This window comes from Lutjanus erythropterus, chromosome 1 (assembly GCF_056507025.1).
Source record: "Lutjanus erythropterus isolate fLutEry1 chromosome 1, fLutEry1.hap2, whole genome shotgun sequence".
NCBI classification, from domain to species: Eukaryota; Metazoa; Chordata; class Actinopteri; order Lutjaniformes; family Lutjanidae; genus Lutjanus; species Lutjanus erythropterus.
In genome coordinates this window covers 9,904,921-9,921,632 of record NC_139317.1, presented here as the reverse complement: position 1 = coordinate 9,921,632, position 16,712 = coordinate 9,904,921, and the positions used below count along the sequence as shown (strand labels likewise).

At 42.0% G+C, this 16,712-nt stretch overlaps 1 protein-coding gene across 3 annotated transcripts in view; it reads left to right on the top strand.

Annotated features, from left to right (window-relative positions):
* Positions 1 to 16,712, top strand: part of tspan4a (tetraspanin 4a) — a 247,487-nt gene that overhangs the window by 54,192 nt on the left and 176,583 nt on the right. For 2 of the 3 annotated variants that reach the window (XM_084737817.1, XM_084737737.1), the window contains exon 2: positions 11,948 to 12,027. In XM_084737817.1, coding sequence (XP_084593943.1) covers positions 11,965 to 12,027 — 63 coding nt within the window. In that variant the 5' untranslated portion in view covers positions 11,948 to 11,964. Of the gene's footprint in view, positions 1 to 10,401; positions 12,028 to 16,712 lie in introns of those variants that run through there. The other variant, XM_084737655.1, reaches the window with a different exon arrangement.

Genomic DNA, 16,712 nt, shown 5'->3' with positions numbered 1-16,712 from the left:
ACAGGCAGCCACTCACCTCATCATCCTTATCGAGTGGGTATTTTCAGAGCAGTGGGCTTTTATTTCACGATCACAGGTTTAAATTTACATCTACGGACAACTGACAGTTACAAACAGCTGATCAACTTACAGCGGAGGAATCGCTGTGGCTTGTTATTGTCACTTTACGATGTTGCGTGCATCCTGTGCTCCTTGCGGAGCTCCTGCAAACTGCCTCTCTCTGCCTCTCCCTGGGGAGGAGGCGCTGGAGAGATACAACTCACTTTGACTGTACGCTGTATATTAAATATGATTACAACCTATTTAGGATACTGTCTATGGCTTCAGCTCCATATTTGGACTGCTGTGCTCCTTTTTACATGCACAGTGGCTGCATGTTGCACCTTTAAGATATTAGAAAACATATTGCCAACCAAAGCTGCTCTTGCCCTCTGTATAACTGTTATTAATTCATATTTCAGACTCTTTGTTGAATTTTGAATCCGTAACCTTAATTTATAACCTCTTTATAATGTCCTTGGATAAAACAGGTTGCATAAAAAGAGGCATGTAGTCTGAAAATATTACTTTCCCAAAATAGCATCATGATAAAAGCGTGAACTGAAATGATTTTTTGTGGTTGCATAAGCCTAAATTCTACCAGGCAAACAGCTCTAAATAATTTGCCAGTCTTGTGGAAAGCCACTCTCATTTCATATGCTCGTATTGCTGCTCTGTGTGCACTGCAGTTATCCTTGTAGCCTGTTTTGTCATTTAGTGGCGATATTCAGAGGAGACTCATATTCCAGCTTTAAACAAGGGAAAGCAAGCCAGACTCATACCCCTTTACGGCTGCGTGGAGACCAGAAAGCAGCTCAGTGCACTTTGTGTGTCTGACTGAGCACGTCAGTCCATTTATGTCCTTTTTTCACATCACAGCGGTTCATGGAGAGATTTAATATGCACCATTATTTGCAAACCTTCAGTTTTAACAGAAAAGATTTTCAGCATGTTGTGTATCATGTTTCTTTGCTGCTGCCAAAACCTTTTTTTCCCCATCTGTGTGTTTGTACATGCTGAGGACATCAAAGCTGCCGCCGCCCCCGGGGTGCCACTGCACATTTACTTTGTTTGTGTGCTGGTTTGTGCGCGTGTAAGAATCTGGGCTGGAGTCGTGTCTGTGTGGCGGTGGATGTGTTAGGTTACTGGATGACATTAATGACTAGCAGTAAGGTGTTTTGCTTTGTGGTGTCACAGCATGCTAATGACAATCCACTCACTGACATATAATGAGTTTCCTGCTGCATTCATCACAGCCGCTATATGTCATGAAAGTGACAACAAATTGTGCCAGTTATTAGCATAATTGACGTGTAAGTGCAGGGATGAATCACATGCTATATAAATAAGACATATTTTCTCTATGTATTGTGATTCTTTAATATGGAACGTGGATGAGTGAGCACGCTCAGTATGGGGATAGATATCATTGTTTACATTTGTGAAGAACAGGATTTAGCTGTTCCCCTACCTTTATTACTCCAATAAAACGTCAGCCAGAGACACTTTTGCTGGATCATGGATCAGATGAAGTGTGTGACTGTATTGTTTTTTTTTTATTTGTTCATAAAAAACAGCTGAATGAAGGCGCAGAAAAAACCCCCTCAAATATTGCAAAAATATGGAGGTGGAAAAGTTGATGTATCAATGTGCAACAATAAATCATGACGTACAAGAAGCATTTGGCCTGAAATACAGATCAAAACATCACGTCTGTGTGTTGTGAGACTGTAACCTTCATTTTTCATGATTTTTGTTTTCTTTGAGGTTCGACTGACGCTCTTTTAATTACATCATCTCGTTGCGCCCTCTGCCTCTGCGATCGTTTGATGGCACCTGGCCGGAGAATTAGCGCCGCCGTTTATCTCAAAGACTCAACTCTTAATATTCAAAGAACAGAAGTGGATGGAAACATGCATTCATTTGCTTTTTTTTTCAGATTTAAAATGATGTGACATTAATACGTTTGCCGGCTCTGCCACTCCAAGCGCTGAGCTGCCCTGGGGAGACACACCTCCCACTTTGATTTAGAGGAAATGCTATAAAAATGTTTCTTGTTGTTGTTTTTTTTATTTGAACAGGGACAATGTACAAAGAACACCTTATTAAAATCAAAGGTAGCAGATTGCTTTTTTATGCTGGTAGTCCCTGGGCAGGTAGGTACAGTAGAATAATACAACAGTGAGAGAATTAGACATTAAAAGAGTAAAAAATAGAAAGTACACAAACACAATCATGGGCGATTTGGTAAAAAAGTCCCACTGCAATTATTTTGACTGATATTGTGACTGCAATATGCAATACAATTAATGGAAGTGATCAGTTTTGCATTATAATATCATGTCCACTGGAAAAAAAAAAGCACTATTAAAAGTGAAATTATGTGATATTTATTGAGGTCTTTACCAAACAAACATGTTTCTTCTTAGTTTTAGGTCAGGTCACACACTGATGCCACTTGGGGATGATTTTATTTTTTTAGAGTTATGGAGAGGTCATAGTTTTCCAGTTTGTTGAGTTGTATTTGGTGGTTTACTGTGTCGAAAGCCTTGAGCAGGTGAAAGAAGACTGTGTCCACCACCTGTCCTGTCACGGTTCTGGGGTTTTGATTAGTCATTTCCTGTTTCATCTTGGTAATGTCTTCCCTATGCGTCCTTTTTGTTTTTACTTCCTGTCTTTGCCTTGTTCCCGCCCTTTTGATTTGTTTCTCACCTGCCCCTGACTGTTTGCACTTTCTCCTGTTCAGCCGTCTATTTAGGTCTTGTGTGTTTCCCTCCTTAGTTGCCTGTTTGTTTTCATCAGTTTGTAGTTGAGCCTCCGAGTGTTTTTCCTGTGCTTATGGGACTGTCCTTTTGATTTTATGCACTTTGGACTTTGCTTTCCTTTTTGGAATTTGTTTTCATTAATCTTTTCAACAGCTCTCACTATTGTCGCAACTCTTTATTTGGGTCTGTTCTACTTTTTACCCTGCTTGACTTTGTGACACTTCCTCTATCTAGGTTTGCTGTAATGACTTCAAGGAAGTAGCAGCTTGAAGTTCGAAATGTATTTTTTTTCTGAATACAAATTTCATAGGGTGTAGAAGGGCCTTGGGATCAAGGTGTGCAGTCAGTTGTTCTACTCCAAGTTTTTGAAGGACCTTGGAGATGGTGGGGAGTTTTGTCTGTCTCCAGATTTGCATACATGTGTTGCTATAGCTGATTCAAGGCAATGGGAAAAGTGCTCTCATAATTGACTTTTTATTACTTGAGTCATAGCGGAGGCCATACTTTATGTTTTTGTAGAAATGCAGTATCAAGACTGTACATGTCTGTTGCTTTTCTGTTTGATAAGGTTGAAAGGATTTTGTTGACCTTTGTCTTATTTGTAGTTGACAGAATTAAAGCCATGAACTGAAACTTGGGTAGGGTGAACTTTTGTAAAGCTCTGACTCTCTTTCAGGACAGAATTGATTAAAATAATTGTTAATTCTGTTGCAAGAGCTAAGCAGCTCTAACTCTACTAAGCAGAGCTAACCTGCCACTGCAGGACTAGACTGCAGACTTGCAGACCTCGGTTTGCTGAATGGCCCACTGGCCTTAACTGGCTGCACTCTCCAGGCTTTTAAGGACCAGGTCCTGATTGCAGAGTGACTGCACCTGCTGTCAATCACTGCAACTTGCAAAGGGGAGGAGGGGCAGATCCTGGGCACAGGAGACTACAACAATACACAGACACTGTGGCACGTAACACACTCATTTTGAGTTATATAATTTATTATGAACTTTAAGCTACCACTTGCCTGATATCAGGCTCAATTGTCATTTCATTACACTCCATTTCAGTCTGATGATGAACTGAACTCACTAGAGACAAATGTATATAAAATAAATAAGTCTGAAAAATGACCACCTTGGCTGTTCTAGTGTTACGTTACTTCAGTCAACCATAAAGTGTGTAGATAAGCTGTTTGTCATGGTTGCTGCCACAGAAAAGAAATCAGAAGTCCTCGTAATGTTTTTACGTTGTCTTCATGTTGTTACAACCCGACTCAAGGAATGCAACAAAAAAGCGGGAGGCCACACAAGGGGTTAAAGAAAAAACAAGAATAATTTATTAACTTAAACTACCACAGAATGTAACACAACCCAAAAAGGCCACAAGGTCGATGCCAGCTGGAGGAAGGGAGAGAGACAGAGTGAGCAAAGGGCCCAGCTTTTAAGCCCAGAGGCCCAGGTGAGCTCAATCGGCTGATTACCCTCCCATGTCAGCCAATGAGGAGCCTCTCCATTAGCACCTGGAGACAAGAGGGGAGGGGGAGGGGAGAAAGGGCAGACAGGAGGGAAAAACAAGTAACAAGTGCCTTTCCTGACTGGCACGTAACAATGTACACTTCACAGTACAGTTTGTCCAGAGAAGCTTGTTAGCAGCTGTGAATCAGGCTGAAGACAAAAACAGCCTAAAACAGGAGGTTTCCCAAACATGTACACTACAAATTCCCACAGAGCGATGAGGCACTGAGTGTCTGTTCTGCGTTCAGCCCTGAGGGTTCGGCGTCTTTGTCTGCTCACAGACAGCTTAAAGATGTTCAACTCTGGGTAAAATGCTACAATATTGATTCTTTGGACAATGATATGATATATGCAGCTATCACAATATCTTGCACAGAGCGATTTTGATTGGATTCAGGGGGCTGTGATCAATATAAGGCAATATCATCTGTCCATTTAATAAAGTCATTACATGCTGAGTTCAACAGTTGTCATTACAGACACAAATATGACCAGTCAGTTGCAGGTTCAAGTGGCAAAAGTCAGTGAGAGGAGGGAGGGGAGTTAAAACAGTCAGTTCCCAGCTGTCCAACACGGTCGTCCCTTCACATGAGGCAGACAATAAAAATAATTTTGCTTTTATCTGACTCGTAATCCCCGCTGTGAGATTTCAGCAACAGAATTTTGTTGTTGTGACTGAAATTTTCTTTTGCTCTGTAGCGCTTAACTTGTTTTACAAATGACAAATTAGGGCTAATATAGGCCTACAGTACAGTGATACACATGAGTGTGTATTAAACTCTGTTTATTGTCAGTAATACTCACATTTTTTCACAGATGCTCTTTAAACCAGCAGCAACACACTCTCCACTGGAGCTCATGTTGGTAGTGCAGCTCAGGATGAGGGGAAAAAAAAAACAGACTCTCTGCAGCAACAAAGTTGTTTCCATGAAGAAATTCAATTGATTTTTTTTACTGTGCACATAGCACATTGATCATGTAATGTTGAAATGACGTTCTGCTGCCTCATTAATTATTAAAACCATCAGATAATACACTGAGGTAGTCAGGTTTGGAACCTGCATACACCATGAGAGTACGCTTCTGTTCCCAGGATAGAAAATGTGTCATTATCAGGGGAAATATTAATCCCTTCTCTGCACCACATCATTCAACCTAACATAGGCCGACGTTTTTTAGACAGCCGTCCAATCACAGAGGAGGAGTGGACAAATGGACAACCACAAACTGCGTCCTGCTTGTACTCCTTGAGCTGGGCTCCATATAACTTCGGCTCTTGAACTAAACAATGGTATTTAAAATGATCTTCATCACACATAAAATCTCATGAACCCACACAGACTGGCGGATCTGTTCTCTGAATATGTGGTTCAGCCTTCCCCTTCGTCCAGAGTGAGTAGGCCACTCTGTGTTGACATAAAAAAGCAAACGCCAACATTATTGTGATCATACAATCATACTGCATAGGTATACACTCAAATTCATTCTATGCATCTAACCTGTCCCACTGTGGGCACTGAGCAACTCCTTGAGCACTGAGCAACACACAGGCGTGCGGAGAACATGCAAACTCCACACACAAACCTTTTTCTGTAGCAACCGGAGCATCTCAGCTGTGTATTTAGGCATTTTCAGCTGGCAAAAAAAAAAGCTTTGGTTGACACAGGGCCTTGTACTGCAACCTGAGCTGGTCCAGACACTTCTCTTATTTAGTTGACTTAAAACATCCTTGATAGCAGCATCCATCTTGTCTGTATTGGTCACCTTCGTTGTTATTACTCCTTCTTGGTTCCGGCGCCCACAGCTTGACAACCCTTGCTAACAGCAACAAGGACGTTAACCCCGCCCAAATTAGCTAATCATTAGTCCCTTGACAGCACTCACTGGTCGGTCATTTTTCAGCTGAGAAACCGCTGTTACATGTCACAATATTAGACCAAAGAATCAGTCAACTCAGTGGAGTGGGCGGATTTGCAGGTTTCAACACAGGCAATGCTTGGGTTGTTCTTTTCCAATTAGTTTGTCAGCGCTTTTCCACAGAATTTGACTGCTCTATTTTGCCTCTCTGATTTCAAGAAAAAAAATGTTGCTCAAGCCTTTCTTTGTTGCATTGTGACTCTGTTTCTTAAACCTGTATAGATGAAATGATCAGTATTCAGTCCTGATTTTAGTAACTTTTTTCAGAGAGGAATCTCTTTTCCTCATTGGGTCCCAGAGGTTACTATTAAACCAAGGCAAACTCAATTTTGCATTAGACCTCTGGGCATTATTTTGGTATATTTTAATAAAATTTGTTTGAAAGCTGACATTAAGTTATCACACGCCTGCTCACAGGGTTTAAATACATTAGTGTCATTCCATTTAGTTTGCTGTATTTCATTCTCAACAAGCTCTGACTCTTCATTTGGAAAGAAAGAGAGATGCTAAGATTCTTGTCCATTTTGTTTTGATACCTGTACTGTGACATGTGGCAATTTGCTGGCAGCTTATGTAAGATTAAGATCTAAAAGACCAGTAATTAAGTTTTTTTTTATATTATCCTATCTGTTTTGTTTTTTTGTTTTTTTAAACAAAAAAAAAAAAAAAAACAGGTCCAGTAGGAAGAGTAGGAAGTGTAAGATTAGATAATTCCTTGGTTTTGATGTTTTTTTCAAGTATGATTTCCATGATGCTCATTTTCCCACATATCCAATAAGCGCATCCAGTGGTGTCTCTGAGGAGAGGTGAGGCAGCAGTATCTGCTGAGGTGCTACAAACATCAGCAGCCACATTCAATCAAGTCTTCAGCTGCTGGTAATTAGATAGAAAACTTCAAGGACCTTCGTGCCCAAATGTAACCCACACCATTTTTTGCATATGGGATGTCCCTGGCGACTTATTTCCCTATGGATTAAAGGGAAATTTTTAATTTCAATTAATTTCATGTATTTAGACTAGTCAACTAAATGTTTTTACAGTACAAGGTGAAAACAATTTTCCATCCATCCATCCATCCATCCATCCATTTTCTTCTGCTCATCTGGGGCCAAGTCGCAGTGGCAGCAGTCTAAGCAGGTTTGCCCAGACTTCCCTCTCCCTGGACACTTCCTCCAGGTCTTTCGGGAGGATCCCAAGGTGTTCCCAGGCCAGGCCAGCCGTCGCTCCAGCTTGTCCTGGGTCTTTCCTGGGGCCTCCTCCCAGTGGGGCATGTCTGGAACACCTCCCCAGGGAGGCGCCCAGGAGGCATACAATATAGATGCCCGAGCCACCTCAGCTGGCTCCTCTCGACGTGGAGGAGCAGTGGCTCTACTCCTCCTGGGTGACAGAGCTCCTCACCCTATCTCTTAGCGAATGCCCTGCCACCCTGCGGAGGAAACTCATTTCAGCCGCTCGTATCCGAGATCTTGTTCTTTCGGTCATGACCCAAAGTTCATGACCATAGGTGAGGGTAGGAACGTAGACTGACTAGAAAATCCCACGACAGATCGGTGCAACGACCACATTACTGCTGCTGATCTGTCTGTCAATCTCACGCTCCATCCTCCCCTCACTCATAAACAAGACCCCAAGATACTTGAACTCCTACTCCAACAATTTACATATCTTTCTGCTACACAGGACTTGTCTGGAGTCTTGGAGGGACATACAAAAAAGTATCACAAAACCTTCTTTTCAAATGACAAGTTTCAGACACTGCATTACAATTTTTATAATTTCTTTGGCAAATCACTGTGCACCTTCCAGACAAACTTTGCCAAAGCTGAAATCAACTTTCAGCTTTTCTCTTTGTTTTGCATTGCTAGTCAGTTCTGTGTTGCCTGTAATTGTTGTGGATTAACATTGTTTAGTCTGACTCACCTGATTCAAACTGCTGATATAAGTCTGCCATTGGTCGCTTGTTTCAAGCATTATTGCAGCGTCTGCTGTCTACCTTTTCAAACTCTCTGGGAAACAAGAAATTCAACTTACATGATGAAAACAGCAAATTAGTGTATAGGAGGCTAATAGTATGAATGTAAAGAAGCTAACAGCCATTACCATTTCTTTTACAGTGATGTAGTCATTTTAATGCCGGAGCTCGCCCCGTAATGGGCAAATGTTCCACCAAAACAAGTTCCCCCTCGACACTATTTTGCTGCAGTACTGTTGCTGCATCCTGGATTTAGCTCCACCCAAGATGTTTGCGTTTGGGTTAAAGAAATGCAAATAAGGCAGGGAATTTTTGCCTGTATGCCAGAATATCATTGTGTGGAGCCAGACATTTCTTCAGCACTGAGTGTTGTGGAAAAGGGTCTGGCTAGCAAGACTAAACATTGTTATTGCAATTTCCATCAGGCATGGCTGTACTGTGTTATGGCCGTGCTGCGTTACGGCCGTACCGCGGCAGTTTGAACGATCTGCGGCCATTCTGGACAATGCTTTCAATTCCACCAGAAGCGCCATGGACACAGAAAAGGCAGGGAGAATCCAGGTAATTTTCAAAATAAAAGACCCACAATCAAAAAGACAGACAGAAAAGAAACTATTTAACCATGTAGCCTGCTTATCCATGGTAGATGCACAAATAGCAAGGAAAGACATAAACATAATCAGGCAGGCAAAACACTCTGCTGCCGAAACTCTTCTTAAACGCTGCTGGTGGTGCTTGCAGTTGTGCGGAGGACGGATCAGAATCGTGGTGCAGATGTGCCGCACCTGTTGGAATTTACCAGTAAGGCACATACAGACAGTATGGCTCTTATTTTCAGGTGATAATACACAATGAAGACACTTATCCATATTATATTCCATATTCTGCGAATAAACCTCCCAAATCACGAATATAGTTTAATTTATTTAGTAGAACAGCAGCCTCATCCAAGCATGATGTGTTTCTGGAAGACTGAATTGCTGTATCAGTACTGCTATTTTTTACAATTCATTTAATCAATTAGTAGTTTGATCCATAAAATGACAGCAAATGGTGAAAAATGCTGATCATTGTTTTTCGAAGTCCAAGATAACGTCCTAAAATGTCTTGTTTTGTCCACAACCCGAAGATATTCAATTTACTGGCATAGAGGACTGAAGAAACCAGAAAATATTCACATTTAGATGCTGAAATCAGAGTATTCTGATATATTTTTAAATCAAATAATGACTCAAAAGGATTTTAATAGCTGATTAATAAATGAGTAACCAATTAATCGTTGCAGGTCTACAGTTTTTAATAGATTAAAGTCCAAGATCTGTCTCTCTTTCTCTTTGATGTTGCTTCTTGTCCAGAAATGTTATAGCAGATAGGAGACACCATTAGCACAACAGTTCCTCTTAACAATATTGTCAGTTACTCTCCTTGGCAGCCGCCTCCGTGGTCTGACAAAAATACACACAGGAGACAAAACAGAAATCCATTAAATACTTGATGCAGCCATGAATAAAGTCAGTACCTCTGCAGCCTTGAGACGTCCCTGTGGACTCATCAAGCCACTGACCCAGATGGCTACCAGGTTGTGGAGAGCATGCAGCTATTTTGTGTGAATGTCAGCAGCAGCGTGCGCTTCCCGGCACGTTCGTACAGAGACACACACTTTAGGTGAGTTGTTTTTAGTGTGGAAATCTGTGCCAAGTGTGGCTACACGCATACTGTATGACCCAGGTCCAGGTCCGGAGAGAGGAAGAGAGGAACACGACTGAAGCCAAGCGTGCAGAGAGCAGCATGGGTTGTGCACAAGAACAACCTCTGCATGTGGAATGAGTTCCAGGCAGGAGGCAGAGAGGAGAGGAGAGGAGAGGAGAGGAGAGGAGAGGAGAGGAGGAGGAAGAAGCACTAGCGCAAGTGCGAGTGCAGCAGGCTTCTCAGCGTTGGTATGTTAACAACACACCAGGTTTTGTGCGCGTCTGTGTGTGCGCGCACACTCTGTGTGTGTGTCTGATCTGGTAGATGGTAGGGCATGATTGGCGTGTGCACGAGGGAGGATGGGGCTGCGAGACACTGATTGGTTGCGCTCCCTCGTAGGGTGTGGCCAGAATATGAATGACTGCTCCTGCCTTTCGCGCTGCCAGGTTTTGGGGACAGTTACTGAGGAGGGATGGGGTGTTTGAGACTGAGCGAGCGGAGGGGAGAGCATCGCAGCTTGTGAGGGAAGAGAGGGAAGAAAAGGGGAGGGAGGAAGAGAACAGGAGCTTGTGAGGAAGAGAAAGAGGGGAGGGAGCTTCAGGCAGCGAGACCGGACTACCGCTCCAAACACTGCAGTCTTTCTTTTGCTTCTCTGAGGTCTTTTCTCTTCTGCCTGCCCGTCTCTCCTTTTTCTTCTTCTTCTCCTCTCGCTACGTGGCCATGACCCCGGTGGACACCTTGATCTCCTTGCCCACCTAGAGAAGAGGATAGGAATGCTGTAGCGGAGGAGGGAGAGACGAGAAGAGAAGCAGAGAGGGGACACTACCGCACACTTTGCCTTTACTGAAGAGAGTCTGGAAATTAATTAACCACCGTCAGCAGAGAAGGGGGAGCGCAGAGAGGGGCTCAGGAAAAGAATAAGAGGGGAGTTGGAGAGGGTGAACTGCTAGATGTGTGAAGAGGGAGGCAGAGTAAACCCTGGACACTTTTCTGAGACAAAAAGGACAAGTTAGGGCAGAGACAGAGGATCAAGAAAAAGCATGGTCCACTCTCATGTGTTATCCATCCTTTCATTCTTCTTTTTGACCATCTTTTCACATCCTTCCCTCTCATTTTCTTGTCTTGTTTAGTTCATTTTTTGCATGTCAGCAAAAGCACATCCACAACCACACTCCACGACTTAGACCGTTTCATTCTCAGCGGATTTACTGAGTAAAAAGAAGTTGATTGGCTGAAGCAGGGGTGCCTTTACCTGCTCAAGAACCTCTCATGAGACCAGGTAGGACGCCACAGGATCATTTTTTTTGCCAAGCCAAAAAGCAGCTGGAGCGGTCGAGCCGGAGCCCCTCCAGCCGTTTCCCTGATTGAACTGTTACGAGATGAAACTGCAAACCAGCTTATCTCGCTGAGCATGACACCTGCGTTTGAGCGATTACAGCAGAGAGGGAGACAGGGATGTGCAGATGTGTGCGTGTGTGTTGAGATTATGTCCTAAATACACAGAATTACACAGGTGTTGCAGCAGGATTATGCAAAGTCTCCTGCTGAATATAGTGGCACTGTAGGATTAAAAGAGAGGAACTTCAGTGGAGTGAATGGCAGCACATTATCTTCACACAGATTAAGTCAGATCAAGTGCGATCACACTTGGGGTGTAATTAAATCACACATTCCAGGGTTTGATAGGGGTCATAATTATTTTTGAGCTAAACTGTGTTGAAATCCGTCTCGCAGCTCTCAGTGGAATAACTTCTGGTCCCTGTTTGTGGACTTTCTCAGACCTGAAGTGACTATTAAAGACTCTTAAAGGCTTCAATAATGAGACGCTCGAGCACAGATGAGACTCCGTACCGGCGCAGTCCGTCTCTGGACAGCAAACCCGACACACCGCCGTTCACGTCCGGGTTCCACCGCTTCAGTGGGGAGTTTGAGTACAAGCGGCCGCCGTTTGCGTTCGGCTTCCACACGACAAAGGGGCCGCAGACGTCCAAGGGGCGCTATGCCCAGGGGAAGAAGTATGTGGTGTTTTACCTGGACCTCTCCTTCATATTCCTCCTAGAACTGCGGCGCTGCAGGATGGCCGAGGGTTGCATGATGGCCCTGCGATATGGGATGGTCTTCTTCAACCTCCTCTTCTGGGTGAGTCCTCTTTATCTTTAATTTTTCAGAGAGTGTGTGTTTTTTTTTAGCACAAAAAAGTGGTGGTTTGCTTTCTTGACTCTCCGTTACTCGTATTTCTTCTTCAGAGGGATTTCTTTAATGTGTGTCTGTGCAGCCAGATTGATGTGAAAGGAGTGAGGAGGGGGGAGAGTGTGAGAAAGAGACAGATCATGCATTTAGATCATGTGTACAAATCCCACTGTGTGGGTGAGCCGAGCTTTTTCTGTTGCTTATACGGTACTTTAAGTGTGGGTGTACACTGCATTGTTTACTGTGTTAAGCTTTGGCATATTTAGAGCTTGCATTGTGTGTAGACTAGTTAATCACAGTGTTACCGTTGTGCTGTAATTCTTCACCTACCCCTGCTTCACCCTCCTCCCCCCCCCCCCCGAACAACAACAGCCCATCAAAAGCATCTGCTGTCAATCTGCTCTATCTGTCCGATCGTATCTGTTTGCCGTGGGGATGTTTGAGCCTCAGTGTCTGTCTGCTTCTGTCAATCCCGCTGCGATAGCCCCCGCAACAGATCACTTTCATTTGCACCGTGAAGCCTGTCATGTTCCACAGACGCGCTTCACATTTAAAGACCTGGATCTCTGCTTCATCTGTGTTTTCTTTGCCTCCTCTCAGAATCTCTTTGTGCAATCCTTTGCAACTTGTCACAGAGTTTTGAAGCGATGCTGGCCTCTGTGGTTTGCACCTTGCTGGGATTACTTTGATTTTTCATACTTACGGTTCGTACTAGTAATGGGATGAGACGAGGCCTTGAACTATGAAATGTAATCTAACTGCCAAGATGCAATCTCCCTCAGGGAATGAGTGACCTCTTCACCTCCGAGTCTTCTGTCAGCTGTAAACCGCTGTCAAGAGGGGCTGCAGGGTTTGTTATTAGCGCACTCTCTGTGTGTGAGCGTGTGTGTGTGTGTTGCCGCTGGGGATGAATAATGACCACATGACCACGACGAGCCTTCTCCTCTTGAGAAGCCAATCGTGTTACGATCCTCCAGGTAAGAACGGAGCATTTCTTCCAATATGAAGCCCATCTTTGAAAATAAGACATCTGAGACTTTGTAGCAGCTGATGTCTCATGTCAGACCTCAATGTCGCCACCATTTCTGTAGCAATTTACAAGCTGTTTCATGCCGACTGGTTCATCCAAACTCTGCTTTTGCACATCTCATTCAAAATGTAGACCATTAAGAGGGCGATTTCACAGGTCCGACCTCAATATTCTGTGGACAGGAGAGTGGACGGGACAGCGGCCCGGCAGTCAACCAAGATTATATGAATGCTGATCCAATCAAAATATGTCTGATTTAACTGCTCTCAAATCTTACTCAGATTATTATTACTATTATTACTATTGTTGTTGTTGTATAGATTATGTCAGTAACCTAATAGTTCACAGTATGAAAGTAATGTAACTGGATTACTTTTTGTTACTTTTTGATTTCTTCAGCATCACATATGGTTAAATTGTTGAACTTAATAAAATGTTTTATGTTTGTTGTTAGGTTTGACGTTCGTCTAGCTATAGCAGTAATTATGCACATTTAAATGAGCTTTATTAAGTGCTATTTACACTCAACACTCAGACTTAAAGTAAACTTTTTCCCACACACCCTCCTGTCACCAGCATCAACACCTAGAGTCCCAAAATATTTTTGTGTGTAGCTAACTACAGCGGCTCGTCTGAGTAGACCGGTGGTTCTGCGAAGCTAACATTAGCAGTAGGTCTTGCAGCTAAAGTTAGAGTAAAGCTAAAGTTAGTGGTTAGTCTGTGTAGCTAAGATTAGTGGCTGGTCTGTGTTAGGGCTGCACGATTAATCGCAATTGCAATATTCAAATAGCGGAACTAAAACCAAATCGCAATCTTTTAAAAAAGGAAAAATGTATAAGAAAACTTTATAATGAGGTACTGCAGTGCTGCATAGATGACCTGGACTAAAATCTTTTTCTCCAGATGAAAGAAAACATGTTTAATTGGTACAGACCGCAACAGCTATCACATCATCACGATTAATTTTTTTTTCATTTCAACTAATTGTATCTTATATCTCAAATGCAATTTCACTCAAAATAATCGTACTATGACTTTTTTTACTCAATCGTGCAGCCCTAGTCTGTGTAGTGAACAGCAGTTGGTCTGTGTCGCTAACATTATCAGTTGGTAAAAGTAAAAGTTTCTTTAAATTAGATGCTGAGTTCTTGGATGATGGCAGTATTTTCACAGCTGAAGGCAGAACTGTCACTGTGGTGTGATGATGTTACTCTTTTCTGACAAAGTAATGTTGAATTTTCCACCCAGTGAAAGCATGTTTTCACTAGAGGCCATTATAATAAATTGGAAACTGTAAGATTAGCTGGTTTCACTGAGGCCGGAGTGGTGCTCCGAGACTCTAAAGTGTTGTAATGTGTGCGCACTGTGCAGGGTAGTGTGTTGTTCTTTATTTTACAGTGTATTTGAAAATTGCAACCCTGCTAATAATCCCAATTTTTACCAAATATATCTGTAACTTGATTACATCTTTTTTGTAACTGTAATGGAATGCAAGTACCTTTTTCTTGTATTTGAATTACATAATCCTGTTACATGTAATCTGTTACTCCCCAAGCATGTTTATTATATAGATTATTTATATCAGTGTGATTCACAAGTCTTTGACTCTTGAACTCCAACATACCAGGGATAATATCATGTGCAAATGGGCTCATTTGAATAGCAATTTCTACACTATGTAGTGTGATTAACAGGTTTTCAACAAGACAGTCTTGTAGTTCAACAGGTCACAGTAGTAGTGCACAGTTTAGTCAGAGATGGCTCCAGTGCCTCTCAAACCGGAGAAGCAGTGTAAGACAGACGGAGCCTTTTTGTCTTTACTTTGTGCTCATTTCATTGGTACTCCTGGTTGTTTTTTTAAAAAAAGATTACAGATACAAAAGGGACGGAGCAGTGTCACTGGTAGTTAGGGGGAGCAGTGCATCCAATAGTCCAAAGTGAGACATGACCACAGCACACAGCAAAGAAGATTTGAAAAATTTGAAAAGTATTGGATGTGAAGTTTGTTGTCAGTTAGTTAGCGAAAAGAATTCTCTGTCCACGTCTTGATTTATTTAATGGTGCACAGAAACCACCACCGTCTACTATGTCGGTTCCACTTTCGCCTCTCTGTCAAAAAGTTACATTATAATAAGCTCCTGCAGTTTTGCCATGTTGCTGTTGTCAGAAAACTTTTGACTCTTCTTCCTCGTTGGGGTGACTTTTGACTCTGAGCGGCGCCTTCTAGTAGTTGCTTAACATGAAGCCAACTTAAAGGATGTATGGAAGTATGTGGACAGTGACAGTTACATCTTTTGAAACGGATGTGTCTATTTATTTTCATACATATAGCGGGCATAAATGCCTTAATACGTGCCTTGGTTAAAGACAACTTAAGCCTCAGGCTCTGATAGAAGGCTTGTACATGACAAAGTGTCTGTTTAGATTGCTTCAAGGGTGTGCTTAGTGCTAGAAAATAATTTTCCATTTCTGAAAACTTCTCACAGCCTTTAAAGGAATGTCAGTCGTCTCCTAAGAGGAATTCTCTGCTTTTTTTTATATAATGGACAGAAATCATTCTTCTTTGTGATGTATTGATTCTACATTAAGGTTTCTGGTCCATAAAGTTGCCATTTATTTAGCCCATTTTCCCGGATGATATCCAAGCAAAGAGGCAATAAAACACAACAAGGACAAAATGAGGACACACGGCCAGGAGGGCTGCAAAGATACAAAAAATCTGCTGGTTCCAGCCCCTCAAATGTGAACATTTCTGTCAATGTACATTGCATAGACGTATGAAGCTGTTAGTTGAACAAATTAAGTCATTTGAAAACTTCTTGAGCTATGGAAAGCTGTGATTGGCATTTTCCACTATTGTCTAACATTTAAAGCTATACTATGACATTTCTGCATTAAAATGTCTAAAAACTGTAGACATGTTATATATTTTGTTGAGTTCCAACCCAAGTAAATCCATAATTTATTCAAGGTAACGCTGCGTGTCCTACCAGCTGCTAGCTGCTATAACTTCTAACAAAATGTGGGATATGAAGGAAAGCGAGGAAGCAAATATAAATAACATGAATAAAACTTTAATACATCACCTGGTCTGTGAGCAAGCTTTCTGCCAGAGTCATGTCAGATAGATTTTTATCAGCAATGTAGCTTGTTCAACAACTCCCATGATCCCATGCTACTTCACAACAACACTGAAGTCTGTTTTTTGTTATTATTTTAATGTGAGAGAGGCCCCTAGCAGCAGAATGTACATGCTGTGCATTTAATGGCCTAAATTATTGATTGACAATATAATATACAGATTAATAAAAAATGAAAACTGTCATTAAATGCAGCATTAATTGTATCAATGAGTCCCGTTCAGCGCCATTGTGCCCCACGTGGCCAAAAGCTGTGCTGCAACAATAATAATACATTTTGGGAATAGTAGTACAAATATACATTTTGTGTATGACTCCTTTTCTTTGTTTTTCATTTTTATGTATATTTAATTGTTCCTGTATTGTGTTACTTGTTAATTACTACTCTTCGTGCCACTCGGAGACAAAGTGTTTTAATTTTTCATTTTTTTACACATGGCTGACAATTCTGTGTAGTTTCCTGA